We start from the raw sequence: 16,377 nt of genomic DNA on the forward strand, positions 1-16,377 counted from the left end.
GTATTTTTTTCCTTGGACCCTGTAGGTGCAGACACGCAGCTTGCATAAGAACTTTTGCACTCAACATATTGTCTACTAAAGAGCAGGCGACAACTATCCCGTGATCCCCACATTCAGGCAGTAGTAATGATGCGGGGGTAATTCCTTTCCTTTAAAACTTTTGTTTCTTGTGGCGTGTTCGAACTGCAGGACAGTCTCCTTTCATGGATGTGCTGCTTTAGTATATGACGTAAAAACACTTTCGTGAATCCTGTTTCTGGATGGGCTCTGTTCGCCGAATGAACGGTCTCCTCTCAATGTGCACAGCTGAACAGGCTGAGTCGGTGTGCTCCTTCGCAGCTCCTTTGCTGATACTTTTGTTTCAGTCTTCAAGTTGCTTTGTCTGTTTAATCCAAACTCTAATGTCTTTCACGTCATTGAACAGGGTTCTTGATTTTGTCTTATAAGGCTTACAGTGAGAGATCAAGGATTGTTGGGAGTACCTCGGACACAAGCTTGGCTGGACCTTTTTTCATCGTGGTGATTTGCAAATTCAAAAGTTTGCAAGTATGCACGCTGGCATACTGTGTGCTGAAATGCAACACAAAGTCCTGGTTTCAGTCCATGTTCTAGACATTCGTCTCATCAGATGCACAGCTGAAAGGTTTTTTCATCATAAAATGATGCTGCTATTCAGACACTTCAACCAAACAGGATTTACATAGTGCTGCTATTCACCCAATAGGGTATCTAGGTGCTTGCAGGTCTGAGTAGGCTTTAGCCGAACAGCTAGGTCTTGAGGGCTCTTTAGAATTCCGGAAGTGAGGTTTTTGGTCTTTGTGGGCAGGCTGTTCCAGGTCTTTGCTGCAATAGAGGAGTAGAAGCGTCCTCCACTTCTGCTTTGGTAGATGCAAGGAGTGTGGGCAAGTGATCGGGACGGAGCGTAATTTTCGAGATGGGTGGAAGTTCAGGCGGTGGTTAATATAGGTATGTCCTTGATTGTGTAGAGTCTTGTGCGTGTGGGTCAACAGCTTGAATTGGCATCTCTTCTGTACGGTGAGGTTCTGTGAATTCTGAACCTGTGGGTTCCATTTTGTGTATAGCAGCAATTTTGTGGTTGCCCTCACATAGGCCGATGATTGTGGCTGAACTAGTCTTTTAAGGACATGTACACCTTAGCTCGAGTTCATGCTGACTCCTGTTTGACCTGAGTGAACTGACCCGGTTGCCTGAAGCTGACCTTGTTAAACCAGTTCCTGCCCTTTACCTGATCAAGATTAAGGATCAGAGCACAGGACATCAAAGTTTTACTGCACACAAACATGTCTTATCCTACTTCTATCTGTTTCTGTTTCTTCTTTTATGGTCTATTTACGATATGGGTTGTGGTCCTTTTTATTATGGGTTTGTCCGGCGTGTCTAAAGAAGAATGTTGGGTTTGTTCAATGATTGATTATGGGCCGGACAACTGTAAAATGGGTTTGTCGTTTGGCAGACCTTGCATGTCCATGTTAGGCATTTTTTGCATGCTTGCAAAAGCAAGGACTGCCCCTTACTTTTATGCTGAGTTTTGTAACCCTAAGCATATAAAAGGCCTCTGTGCTCTGTACTCTTTAGACTACCTCATTCAGTTGCTACGGCTTCTGTGTGACGTGGCCTCACTTATTAAATTTAATAAAGATGTCTTTTCATATTTTCAGCTTCTGTGCCAAGTTCTTTTTTTCTATTAGTAAGTATTCCCTGAGAATGAAGACTACATTTCATCAAATGGCGCAGCCAACGTGGGCTTCATCAGAGAAGTGACTATCTGTGGGAGTGATCTTGTCAGAGGACTGAAATCTACTGAGGAGGACAGAATGGATTCTACTAAGGAGGTACTCTGTGCACAGGGATTCTGGAGATTCGTTGTTTCTGCAGCCCAGTATATTTCTGATCTTCCTGATTTTGATCCTCCACATGATGTCACTCCTGACTGAGAACCTTTTTGGCATGAGTATTCTAAAAAAGACCGTTAGGTCATGTAGAACTTGACAGTTAGAATTTGGATAACCTTTTGATTAGTAAGAATAAGAAGTACAAGTGGGTCGCTCCCACGACTTTGTTTGGTTTCTTGGTTTTGATTTGGTTATTGCAATTACCAAAGCCGAGGGGTTGGTTTCTTGGTTTTGATTTGGTTATTGCAATTACCAAAGCAGAGGGGCTCGTATATTTGCGAGTATATCGTTTTTGATAACCCCTTGAAGTTTGAAGCTAGATTAGTGAGCTATAAGATGCCTGGTCTTAGCAAATTTAGGACTGTAACTTTGAAACTTTGGAATTTGTGTTGGCCAACTTTGGATTTGTATAGGTTTGTATATGCGAATTGCAATTTGCGTAGAACAGGTAATGAGGAGAATTTCCTCTATTTGGTTTAGTTGAACGGTGCACGTACGAAAAGTACATTAAGCAGTACATTGATTATAATATTGTATATTTTGCAATATTTTTGGCATGCCTGTTTAAAAGCTCACATAGAAGAATGTGTGGCTTTATTTGAAAGGTACCATGTTGTGATGTGAAATTAATTAGCCGGCTCTCCTAGAAGGAATACCTAAATAGGTAGGTATACAAACATATTTCTTCCTTGGTGAATCTGTAATCCCCAGGGAATTAAAATATGACATAATACAAAACAAGGATCCTTTGTTCTGCGCAATTTTATAAATGAAGATATGCAGAGCGATTTTTTGGTGTTCTGCCAGCCAAAGCTAGTGAATTGAGTGCGTTTTGGCTTCTTGGATATGCAGCAGTCTGTTTTTGCAGTCTTTTGGAACACTATTGAGAAGCGTTTCTTGTAAATATGACTTACAACTAGTATTTGCAAATAGTTTGGTTTAAGTACAGTCTGTGGGCTGTCCTTTATTTTTGTTCTGAGTATTGATTTGTGGGTTAAATGTGTGTTTAAATGTCTATGTGGTTTTCCCATTAGTGCAACTTCTGCAAGTACATAGCGTTGGCGCTATTTATGAAATGCTTGGCTAAATCGCGCCGTATTGTGTGTCCTGAGTGTTTCACCCCTTTCTGTTTATGTCTGAAATGAGCTCAAATGTGTGTTTGTGGTTTTGTATGTTTTCAGTCTATTAAGCAAAATGTCTAAATGCTTAAAAGAATAAAATTAAAATTTACATTCACTAGGAATAAAAAGGCCCCCAAAAAACGAATGGTGTGTTTTTGTAGAAAAACCAACTTATAGCATTTCTTCATTTTTTGTATTACAGGAAGACATTTCAATTAAGGGTTTCCTCTCTGTAAGCATTTTTGTACGCATATTCTGGGCTCTGTTGCTAAATAAAAATTGTCCTTTTTAGAAAGAAAAATGTGGCGCAAAATTTTGTTATGTTTTAAGTTAGGCTTCTGTGCTTAGGCTTATAAATGAATGCGTCTAAAAATGATAGGCAAGGGATGCAGCTTGCTTTTATATGTGGTATTATCAAAAATGATTGGGTTTATTAAAAATAATTATTAAATTATGGAAAATAATTAAAAATAAGTGCTACAAAATTTGTTTTTTACTATTCATGAAGCTTAATGCTCTTACTGTGACCTCCTAGCATTATAATTTAATTTGAGTTGTGTTGCACTGCATAATGAGGACATTAGCATATGACATCTCACTTAGAAAAATGAGTTTTTTACTCCTGCGCTAAGGATTTGCATGAGATATGTCCAATGTCTAATATCTGTAATGTGTAAAGAACATTCTGAGGATGATTAATATGTAACATACTTGTAGGATATTTATTTTTAAGTGCCCCAAATATCAAAGTCGAATTTGGGTATTTTTGCCATTTATAATAGCTTTAAAGTGCTTTTAGGCTTCAGTGAATGCATACATTTAGGTATAATACAAATTTGCAGGCTGTCCTCATTTGGGGTTTGCTTTTAAATGGCCCAGTGAGATTAATTTAAGGTTGATGAAATAAGTACCATTGCAACAAGCATTTGTTCTAAAACTGGTATGTGTGTTATTAGGTTCTGTGAATTTTTCAAAGTAAATGTTGTTTAATAATCTGGAAACAGAGATAATTTTTTTAGCGCCTAAAAAGCAGACATTTTTCAAAATAGAGTGAATTATTGCAGGTTAGGAGGAATTAGGAAGGCCTTTTGCCTTTGTCAGCCTCAATGAGCAGAGGGTGGGGGCTAGTAGATCTGCAGAGGCTTGCTCAAGTCGCGCTGAGGTGTTATCTTTAGTTTCCCTGTAAACAATGGAAGGAGGCTGTCATGTTAACATTTGTGACCTTTTAAATTAGGGCCTTTTCTCTGTGAAATGCAGAATGACCTTGCTAAACAGGCCTCTAAAGGGAGGGTTTTCTGGTTTCTCCATAAGAACAGTTGCTTTTATGTGACAGAAAATGAGGTATTGCATTAAGTTTTACACAAAAAATAAGATGAAGCCCTTTACTAAAATTTTGAAGGCTACATGCCAAAGTGAGAACGATTTGCCAATTAAGAATTATTTTTCAAAGTGGAAATTGTGGCACAAAGCTAACATGGAGTGTCAGCAAAAGAATTTTGGTTTTAGTTTAATGTTGCAAGCTGACTGACAAGATGGTAACAGTTAAGTAAAGGAAATTTATTTTTGTGTAGTTAATTTGTATCATGTTTGGTCTTCTGATTACAAGTTATATAGAATATTTGTTTGTTATGAGAAATGTTCTCTTTTGTGCGTTGTGTTTTTTTTGTTTTGCTCACAGATCATCCATGGATTGCTCTGGGTGATTTTAAGGCTGACAAGACACGTGAGTTTGGTTGGTTGAAATGAGATGTGTTTTTGCGTAACTCCTTTGGAAAGAAATGTCCATGCTTTTTTCATGTTTGTGTATTTGGTTCTATCATGAATTGTTATTGCTGGTTCTGTGTGTCTGAAAGTTGTATTTGACAGCAGATATCCACTAACTGGTGATCTACTGTCAAAAAGGGAGGGTAAGGATTTTAAACCTGACACGGTGTTATGCGTCACCGCTCATATATGCTATTGTTTTGTCTATGCTTTTTTGTGCTTGATATACAGCACGTATATCTGATGGCTTGACATGTGCGTTTTGTGTGTTTTTTTTGCATGTTTTTGTTATATGTTGTTGCTTTAGATACTATTACAAGTTCACCTGTGTTGTGAAGGGTTCCTCATGACGATGTATATCGCTGTAAAACAGTTGGGTGAATTTGCGCTAAATTTCATAGATATGATATTTTTTCATCCTGTGAGCAAGACAGACAGTGCATGTCTATTTTGGCTATACAGTATTGAAGTAAAATAAAAAAAATATACAGGAACAAGGTCACGTTACTGCCCCCTTTCCTGTAAGGAACAGGCAGCCCTAAATTTATGTATCCTGAATTGGACGTAAGGATAAATTATAGATCTGTGACTTTTGTGCATGGTGACCTAATTTCTATATTACATTAGTCCGTTTTGTTCTGCTTCCTGAATAGTGTATGGCCTTGTACCATAAAGGAAACAAGGTTTAATTGTTTTCCCTGAAAAAGGGAACTGGAACATTAGCTGAGATTACCGTATATGGTGTAGAAGCCAGCGGTAGAGCTAACGTTCGTGAACTATTTTGATTTTTATGTATCACCCCCACTCTTGGTGGTGTGGTACATGCCTGACTATCACCCAAGTAATTTCTTGTTCTTCCTATAGATTTTTCTTTCGTCACTTCTCCCCTGATTGATGTTGCATTGTCCCTAGTAATTGGGGATTTTAGCTGTGTCCTAGTCCCATTTTCCCTTTTCCATATTCCTTTCACCAGTTAGCCTTCTTTTATTATTATTATTGTATTAGGTTCACACTTCCAGATTGCAGTAATGTACCAGAAACCCCTATATTATGTATAATTCCCTTTTGTATGACCAGACTGGTTTTTAAAAATTTTCTTTAGGCCTACTTCATGTCCCTGATAATCTGTATTATGTGATTTCTCTTTTGAGATGTTCTAGATAAGGAATTTAGGAACACCTAGACTTAATCATTAGATGGTAGAGGATATGCTCTCACATGGAAACCCAATTGGAGAAATTAGAGGCACTGTTTTGCTTATTGCCTTTGTTTTTGTATTCTATGAGAATGACAGTGTGTTCTAGACCAGAATTGTCTCATGGCGTATGGCCACTCCCTCGCAGATTGCAGGCCACCTGCTTGCAATCCTCTTGTTAAAAACAAACTGTTTTTGTACTAAATTGAAGGAAAATAGCAAATGTGTCCCATTTCCTACGTCACTAGGTTCTGCGGGATTAAGTCATAATAACCTGCGGACCTTTGATGAAAAGCTAATTCCCATCAGTGACAGTCTCAGCACCCAGAAAAGCAGCAAGGCTGGACAGTGATCGCCAGAGCACCATCCATGGTATCTCCAAAGTATCGTACTTGCTCCATTAGACGGCATTGGACATCACGGAACAAGTTTCAGTGCAAAAGAGCAAAAGAGAAGGATTTCTGTTGTTTCAGTTTTTCACCTGTCATGTGCTGGTAACCTCTGACAGTAGGCAGTCCATTGAGCCCCTTGGCCTGAGTTTTGGCCACACACCCCTTTCCTTTGCTCCAACGGAAAGGCAGTGCACCGGAGGATCCAAGACCAGCAAAAGGCAATACATTGTGGTACCTATGATTAAATGAAACAGCAGCCCGAGCATCCTCTGACACTGAAAAGCGAGTGTTGGAGTCTGAAAGTGTTGCTGAGCATGAAAGCCTGTTGCTCTTTCCTGATTAATAGTACTTGGGTCTGCATGAGATGATCTGTGCCCATGATCAATGGAGAGCACACTATCTGTAGTGCGTGCCGCAGAGGAGAGATATTGGTGCACTGCCTTGAGACATTGAGACTTTCAAATAAGCTGCGAGTGATTGCCAGGAGGGCACTCCAATGGATACTGAGAAGGACCATTTTTATGAAAGGCCTGAATGAAGAGGCCCATGTGGAAGAAAACAACAGAAGAAGATTTGATGAACAATAGAAGCCTGCCGGAGAGGCTTGGACGGACTCTGGGTATTTCCCGTGCGATTGCATAAAATGGGTGTTAGGAGACCAATTTTTGCTGTTTTGCTGGCATTGTTTTAAAGTAGTATTCTGTTTTGTAAAAGCAGAATAAAGTCCATTCCCTGTGGAAGAGTATCCCTTTTCACCTCAGAGCATTGATGAGGATCACCACTGTTTCACCTGAACATATAATAAGTTACTGAAATGCATAGGAGCCATAAGAAAATGTTACTAGATAATTTTAGGATTTGCTTTCTGCTTAGAGTTGTGAAAAATGATAATAAAGTTTGTAATAGTGGTCATTACTTTCTCCTGTTGTCCATATGTTCTTAATAACATGTTTTCTAGTATTTTTAAGCATGACGTTGTCTTTTGTGGGTTGGATTGTTTTTGCTACCCAATTGACATCTGTACCCACCTCCCAACCTATGTCTCTTCCTGCTACTACTTCTTCGCATTCTTTCCATACTTGGTTAGGAGGTCAGAGTTTACTAATAATTCCTTTGTACAGCTTCTGCATCAACACCAGTTAGTAATGAACACCACTAATTGTTGGGTGTGTGGTCTTATGCCACTACTACCGATAGAGGTATTCCCTATTTGGTTCTGTCATTTAGTTACAATGGGTCTGTATGGGCATATCAGACGATGTTTATTTATGCCAACGAAGTCTATCCCTTGCGTTCCATAAAAGATAACTCGAGTAATAATGCCTTAGTGAAGGGAATAACGGATAATATTGACATCGATTCAGATACAGACTGAGTGATTGCCTATGTAAGGGCAAAAGGAGGGTCTGAGGTTCTGTGAATTCTGAACCCGTGGGTTCCATTTTGTGTATGGCAGCCATTTTGTGGTTGCCCTCACATAGGCCGATGATTGTGGCTGAACTAGTCTTTTAAGGACATGTACACCTTAGCTCGAGTTCATGCTGACTCCTGTTTGACCTGAGTGAACTGACCCTGTTGCCTGAAGCTGACCTTGTTAAACCAGTTCCTGCCCTTTAGCTGATCAAGATTAAGGATCAGAGCACAGGACATCAAAGTTTTACTGCACACAAACATGCCTTATCCTACTTCTATCTGTTTCTGTTTCTGTTTCTTCTTTTATGGTCTATTTACGATATGGGTTGTGGTCCTTTTTATTATGGGTTTGTCCGTCTTGTCTAAAGAAGAATGTTGGGTTTGTTCAATGATTGATTATGGGCCGGACAACTGTAAAATGGGTTTGTCGTTTGGCAGACCTTGCATGTCCATGTTAGGCATTTTTTGCATGCTTGTAAAAGCAAGGACTGCCCCTTACTTTTATGCTGAGTTTTGTAACCCTAAGCATATATAAGGCCTCTGTTCTCTGTACTCCTCAGACTACTTCATTCAGTTGCTACGGCTTCTGTGTGACGTGGCCTCACTTATTAAATTTAATAAAGATGTCTTTTCATATTTTCAGCTTCTGTGCCAAGTTCTTTTTTTCTATTAGTAAGTATTCCCTGAGAATGAAGATTACAGTTATTCAAAGGGTAGCAAGTTGAGTTGCCTGAGGTGGGGTGTGATGTGGGTTTGTTGGGGGGGAGAGGTAGAGGGTGAGTCTGGCTGTGACATTCGGTATAGTTTGAAGTCTCTGCAGGAGGTTTTAGGCGATTTCTATGTAGAGAGCGTTGCCATAGTCCAGTCAGCTGGTGATGAGGGGCTGTGCCCCAGTGAGTCTGGTGTGCAGGGGTAGCCACTTGAAAATCTAACATAGCATGTGCAGAGTTAGGAAGCAAGTGAAAGATACTGCACTGATCTGTGATTTCCTGGGGCGTTTGTTATCTTTGAGGATTCTAAAGTTTCTGGCATGGTCAGTGGGTATTGGTGTGGGTCCCAGATCCAAGGGCCACCAAGAGTCGCTCCATGGGTTGCTGTTGCCAAAGATTAGCACTTCCATCTTGTCTGTGTTCAGCTTAAGGCAGTTCTTCAACCAGTAGGCGACGCTTGTCATGCATCTGTGAAAGTTGGTCCTGGTGGTGGTGTCATCCTCGGTGAGGGAGAGGATGAGTTGGGTGTCATCTGCGTGGGATATTATGTTGAGGCTTTGTGATGTGAATATGTTGGTCAGTGGGGTCATATATCCATTGAAAAAAGTGGGGCTGAAGGATGAGCCCAGAGGGACACCACAGAAGATCTCCTTGGATTCGGAGGTGAAGGGTGGTAGGTGGATCCTCAGATTTCTTCCAGTGAGGAAGGAGGTGATTCATCTGAGTGCATCTCCTTGGATGCGGATGTGGTGCAGTCTTTCGATCAGCCTGTGGTGTGATATGGTGTCAGACTGCAGCGAGGTTGAGGAGGATCAGAGCAGCAGTTTCTCCTTCTTTGAGGAGGATTCAGATGTCATTGGTGGCTGCGATCAGGGCGGCATCAGTGCTGTGATTGCTGCAGAAGCTATGATTGGGAGGCGTGGAGTAGTTGGTTCTCACCCAGGTATGTTACGAGTGGTCTGTTAATAGTCTTTTCCAGTGCCCTGGCTGGGAATGGCAGAAAGAAGATTGGCCGGTAGTTTTTTGAGATCGCTGGGGTCGGCTGACGTTTTATTTCAGTAGTGGTCTGACTTCGGCATGTTTCCAGGTGTCAGGAAATGGAAGTGGTGATTGAGGTGTTGATCAGGGTGGTGAGTTCCTGGCGGATCCTTTGGAATCAGAGGTTAAAGATGAGATGTGGACATGGATGTCTGTGGGAGCTGCAGAGTGGATGGATTTCATGATGGAGGTGGTGTTCTGGGTGGAGAGGTGGCTCCAGGTGGTCATTCTGAGGTTCGTGTTGGTTGTGGTGGGGGCGTGTCTGTCGAGGAAGTCCCTGGTTGTGGGCTGAGGTTCAAAGTTTTTATATATAGTTGCGATCTTGTCATGAAGAAGTTGGCGAGGTGGTCTCACAGCTCCTGTGAGGATGTGATGTGTTCGCAGACAGGAGAACTTCTTAAAAATGTTGAAATGTTCTTTGTTGGTGGTTTTGTTGTGTGCGGCTAGGCCTGCCTTAGTTGCCCTCAGCAGGCAGTGGTAGATGTTGAGGGAGGTCTCGAAGGCTGTTTTGTCGGAGGAGTCCTTGCTTGCGCGTCATCTCCTCTGCAGCTGTTTGATTGGGATACCGCTGTCAGCGCGGATGGTGATTGAGGCATTGAAGTTCTTAATTTCCTGTTCCATGTTGTTGGTGGCAGCTGGGTTAGAGGTGTTGAGGTTGTCCATCTAGCTAGTCTCTGAAATTTTACTGTAGCTGCAGTGGGGAGCGCTAGCCAACTTGTGGGTGGTGGTGTGGGGGATGGAAATGTTGAAATGGACGATCAAGTGATCGGTCGATGCAAGTTCGCCAATGTTGCCTGTTTCGGCGCGGTAGCAGGAGATAACGATGGGTCCAGCGTGTGTCCTGCGGTGTGCATGGGGTCGCGGATGATCTTAGCTAGTCAGAGGCTGCTCATACTGTCAAGTAGGTGGGTGGTGTTGCTGGGGGTTGATGTGGAAGTTGGTCTCTGAGGAAGATGTAGTCCTTGGGGTCCAAGGCCAGGGGTGCAATGAAATCTGCAATGGTGTTGCAGAATCTGGAGGGAGGACCTGGGGGGGGGGGGGGGGGTCGGTATGCAAGGGTGTATGATGGTTGTCTTGTCATCAGTGTGGAGCTTGAAATTAAGGCATTCCATGGGGGGGTGTTGTCGATGGTGGTGGTGCACTGTATGGCCTCTTTTGGGATGATGGCTATTCCTCCTCCTGGCTTGTTGGTGCAGTCCCTGTGAGTGATTTTGTATCCATTGGGGATCACAGTGGTGATGTGAGGGGCTAAGTCTGGGTTGAGCCAGGACTCCATGAAGGAGTCTATGTCAGGTGCGAGGGCGGTGATGAGATCCCATAACTGGGTGGAGTGCTTGCATATCGAGCATGCTTTGAGGAGTAGGCTGTGGAGTCGGTGGCCCTCTTCTGGTGTGGGGTGGCGAGGGGTCAGTGTGGTGCTTTGTGATGTGCTGGTTGTCATGTTGATGCAGGGGAAGGTGCATCTGGCACAGGAGAACGGTCCTACTGTAGAGTGTGGTGCAGCAGCAGTGGTGGTGGTGGTCACTGGGTCGTTCCGGGCTCAGGGGGTGGAGTACGGCTGAGTCATACCTCTAGGTGGACCATATTTGCTTGACTTTGGTATGCTGGTGGCACACCTGCTGTGTGCAGCTGGAGTGTGGGCTCCATTAGGAAGTTGCTGGGAGGAGTGCTGGGTTGGGGTGGGCAGGGCTAGGCGGGAGCAATCGGGAGAGGAGTTTGTGGGTAAATGGGGAAAATGAGCCAGAAACAGAAAAGGAGAAGGATGGAAATTATGCAGAGAGAAAACGAGAGAAGCAGAGAAAGAAGTTAGGCAGAGAGAAATTAGGCAGAGACCGAAAACGATAGAAGCAGAGACATAAATTAAGCCGAAATAAAGAGAAAATAAGAGACAGAAGGAAAATGAGAGAAACACAAAAGAATAAGCACAGCAATGGCAATTCAGTAGAGATGGAGAAAACAAGAGAAACACAAGAGTGAAAGAAATAGCACAATAGTGGTTAAGCAGAGAGAGAACATACAAATACAGCACAAGAACGAGGTTGGCAGCACAACGGAGAGCTGGGTCTGGGACCTGCTCAAAGGAGTCTGGCTGTAACCTCCATTAAGTAGGTCCTGGAAGGAGGGTGGGTTGCTGGGAGGCAGTGAGCGGGGCCCAAGAGGGAGGCATCAGCGATCAGGAGAGGAGTTGGTGGTAAGGTGGGGAAAACGGGGGAAAATACAGCCAGTGTGGTCATAGCTGTTGTGAAGTGCACCATTAATAAGAGGTTTTAAAAAGAGAAAAAAGCCATATAGATTTAAACACAAAGTCTGACATGCCATTATGACCAGCGCTTGTAAAATCTATTGCATATTGTTTCCTGCCCCTTGTGTGTTTCGCTCATCAGTGTCCTGGGGAAACTTAGCAGGGTGCCGTTGAGACGATTTCCTACCTGGAGAATCCTCACAGGGCTCCAGCGCTGTAGATCATAATGAAATAAGTAGTCCCAAGGCCTCGGAAGAACTTTTAGAGGGATACTCAGTGCATACATAGGTGACTCCACGTTTTAGGCATTCAGTTAATGCTCCCATAAAAAAACAATTCCCTGGGGCTTTGTTATAATTTAGAAAAGGAGGAGAGCTGTGCTCCCCCCCCCCTACACATGGCCAACATGGGGCCAAGGGACCACAACCTCCATGGGGCCAGGCCAAGTGCAAATAAAGGTGAAGAGGGGGGGCGCGCGCCCCTGCTCCTGGGCTATTTATAGCCCCGGGACCCTGGGGTGTGAGTTCAAGAGTGTGTGAGTGCGTGTCTCAACGGGTGTGGGTGAGTGGGCCTGGGAGTGGTTGCATAAGTGTCTCACTTGGAGTTTGAGGGGGGTGCATGAGTGTTTGAATGGGTCTGTGAGTGGTTGTCTGGTTGGCCCTAAATTCAGTCCTGCATGGAAGAATGGAGCTTGACAGAGGGGAGAGAACTAAACAAATACTATTTTGCTATGCAGTGAGCTCTTATCCCTAGGTCTATAATCTTGCAGACTGTTTCCACATAGCAGGCCTAAAAGATATGGAGCTCATGTTTACATACATCCATGTCTTATGCAACAGGGACGCCATCTGAGGCTTGATGGAAAGCGTATATTTACACATCAGTGAGATAAACAAGTACATCACTTACCCAAAATCACACTCTTTTCTTCATCATCGTATAAGGACACATTGTCATAACGACAATACTTGTCATACTCCAAGCAGAAATCTTCAAATTCAAACTGAAATACAGAAAATGTCAGATTGGTGTTGTCTCAGTTATAGAAAATGTACAAAGTGCATAGCTGTGTTGAATGAAGATTCTATGAAAATACACAGAAGAAAGGTTACCTCAGCATATGCTGCACTGCTATTCCTATGGAAACATGTGTTCACTGCCTGTGCTTCTTTATATTTTGCCTGCACAGCGCTTGTGAAATCTATTGTATTTAATACACATCTTAAAAGGGGCTTACATCCCACCCTTGCTTTTAGTTGGTTTCTGTGCTTGCTACTTACTTTTCCTTCATTGGTTTTAGCATATTGTTTCATGTTCCTTGTGTGTTTCTCTTATCAGTGTCCTGGGTTCAAAGTACTCCTTTTCATCCACTGTGGTGGGTGGAACTTTTTATTCGATTTCGTTCGCATCATATTTTTTGATTACCTGAACCTAATCTCTCCCTGCGTGCATGCATGCATTTGAAGCGTGCTTGACCTCTCGATGTTTTTTCTAATCTTTGATTTAAACTTTGTGGTGTTACGCTGAGGCAGAGACTCTAACCCCGCTCCCCAGCATCCTTCCCCAACCTCTTCCCGAGGCACAGCAGCTCAACCGCCCGTGCCAACAAAGACACTGTTCAAATGTTCAAGCTACTTTTATGTTTAACAACAGTTCTTATACTGTACAATGCAAATTTTTGCAACAATTGAATTTCATATATTTGTATCTAGCTATTTCTCTAATAAACATACTAAACAACTTCATTGTGTACACATTTGTCTCGTATTTTTGTCTGGCTTCATATACTTTTACAACGAAAAGAACATTTTAAGATGGCCACCAAACTATTCATGTTATTTGAGGTATCACGGAGCGTGTCCCTTTCTACAGCGGATGCGCGATGTGGACCAAGAAGCCCATTTCTTCCGCAGCTTTCAGAGCTGCAGCTCACACTAAAGGCAACATGGATTACTACCAACAAAGTAACGCAAGAGTAGCACTCTGCATTCTGGTAGTTGTGGTTGGTTTCTCTGTAGATCCGCCTTGTTTGTACCTATATTACTTGCGGAAAAATATCCCCAACCCCTACCCTGTGCAGGACAGTGTATAAGAATCTCCATTCCACGAAGTCGAAAGCTTTTTTGATATTAATGAACAGCGAGTTAATTTGCGTTATGGTACCAAACAGTGTGCGAAGATTGCTGGATAACGACCTGCCAGGCACAAACCCCGTTTGTTCTGGGCCGACCAATGTAGGCAGCTAGCCTATTCGCCAGCTCCTTTGCAAACAATTTCATGTTGGTATTCAGTAGTGATAGCGGCCTACATAAAGAACATTGTTCTGGAGGCTTCCCGGGTTTGAGCAGGGTGACTATGGTGGCTTGCTGCATAGATGGAGGCATTGTCCCCGTTTTAGCCATCTCTGATGAGATTGACCGGATGGGAGAATAACTTATCTAGGTATGCCTTGTAAAAGGCCACCGTCAAGCCATCTGCCCCTGGTGCTTTTTCATTAGGCATGTCTTTCAAAGCAGCTGTAATTTTGGTGGGTCTCAGAGGTCCTATAAGTCGCTCCCTGTCACTATTGTCCAGCCAGGTCATAGCTATCTGGGCTAAATAGTCATCATCGAATGCATGGGTCATAGTCTGCCTGGAAGTGTAGCGACCTGCATTATAGTCAGCAAACGCGTCTAATATTAGCCGGAGTACCCTCCACCAAGACTTGCTCTGTATTATACACATGCATGATATGACAATCCCTCCCTGTGAGATCTAACCCTCGTTGCCAATCTTGCACTGGGTCGGTCCCCTTCCTAATATGACCTGGCCATCGCATATTTCCTCAAGTGTTTAACTTCATCGTCCGCTATCTCATATTTACTTATTTGGGTCCTAATCTGTGCCAGTATCTGGGGGTCACCCGTTTCTTGCAGTATGCCCTCCAAGGACCGCAGGGAAGTTTTGACCTTCGAGAGTTGGGTACAAATGGATTTAAGAACACCAGCATGCTTGGAAATAGTTATCCCTCTTACATAAATTTTAAAAACATCCAACACTGAGCCCATAGTGGTAACGCTGCCCAAATTTGTAAGAAAGAACTTGTCTATTGCCGTGCCTACCTCAGAATGGAAGACTGTGTCCAATAGAGAATATTGTGGAAATCTCCATGATTGCCTGGAAGTGCTAGCCATAGAGAGCTCCAAGATGAGGCATACCGAGGAGTGATCTCACAAAGTGCGGGCGATATGCTGACAGTCACAAATTGAGGGGAGCAATGTGAGGGAGATATACCAGTAGTCTATTCTGGTATGTATATCATGGGCAGCTGAATAATGAGTGTATCCCCTACCCAAGGGTGAAAGCTGTCTCCATACATGCCGCAATCCCTCATCCTGCACAATGAATGCATGCTACTTCACGTGCTGCACGCGGGGGGGTGGGGGCTAGGTACACCCTTTGAACGGTCCAGGTCAGGGTCCTGAATACAATTAAACCCCCCTCCCCATAGTATTGGCACGAGAGGATTGCATAATCCTAGAATGTAAAGAAAGGTAAAAGTGTGGGTCATCATAGTTGGGCCCATAAACTCCACTGATCGAACATTAAAATGATCTTTATGACATTTTGCCACGACAAATCTGCCACCAGTGTCTATATCCATTGCTGGCATCTGTATCCCCAAGTTCCTACGAGACCAAAGGAGCACCTTCCGAGCATGCGATGCAAATCCAGACTTTGGGGAGAGATGCATCTCCTGTAGGATAGCCACATCTATCTCATGCCTGTACAAATAAGCAACCACCTTATGTATTTTTCTTTTGTCGTTGAGACCCTTAACGTTCCAGGAAATGAAACTGATAACCGCTGGGCGATCACTGGTATTGAGCATGTGTGAAGTTACCTATACATAGCAACCCTGCACACAAGATGTACACAACTCACCTTGACAGAATGAAATACCCCTGTGGGGACATGTATACTGGCTGCAATGCAACATTGAACACCCCCTAACCATCCACCCAACCACACCATATCAGAAAAACAAGATACAGCCATCGCAGTTCGCCTGCCCCTCCCCCAACCCCCCTGAGATTTACCTTCTACCAACAGAGCAGGATCCCCCAAATGAGTACCCAGGTGTTATACACACAGAAGCAATGGCCGCCAGCCCCATGATGTGATGGGGTAGGTCGGCACCACCCATACTTAACATTTCCTACGAGGCATCTTGGTATCCTACTACAAAACAGTGCAGTGGTAGTGCTAGCATAACGAAAACATATCTAGAGCATCTTAACTGACATAGTGAGACAGTATCAAATGGGGAGGCAGTGTCTGAGGTCATTCTGCATAGAAAGAATTACATTTGTGACGTTGAGGGGGGTCGGAGAATCCGCCCTGGGCGCACCCTCCGCCTCCGTGCCTTCTGAGGAGGCACCAACCTCAGCTGGAGAGTGGGGAGAACTGTTCGCCTTCTCTGCACTGTACTTCTTTAGATCTCTCTGCAATTCATTCAAGTCGGCTTACAGTTTGGAATTGCCATCAAAATGGACCTTGAGACGGGCCGGGTACAACATCGCATAATCCAATTGAAGTTCTCTCAACTT

General features: G+C 43.3%; 1 protein-coding gene across 1 annotated transcript in view; it reads right to left on the reverse strand.

The window, feature by feature from the left end:
- OVCH1 (ovochymase 1) overlaps window positions 1-16,377 on the reverse strand; it is a 1,371,455-nt gene that overhangs the window by 791,895 nt on the left and 563,183 nt on the right. The window contains exon 13 of the mRNA XM_078673763.1: window positions 12,698-12,791. Within this exon, the coding sequence (XP_078529889.1) occupies window positions 12,698-12,791 (94 nt within the window). The remainder of the gene's footprint in view (window positions 1-12,697; window positions 12,792-16,377) is intronic.

Source organism: Lissotriton helveticus, chromosome 1_1, assembly GCF_964261635.1.
Source record: "Lissotriton helveticus chromosome 1_1, aLisHel1.1, whole genome shotgun sequence".
In the NCBI taxonomy this organism is placed as follows: Eukaryota; Metazoa; Chordata; class Amphibia; order Caudata; family Salamandridae; genus Lissotriton; species Lissotriton helveticus.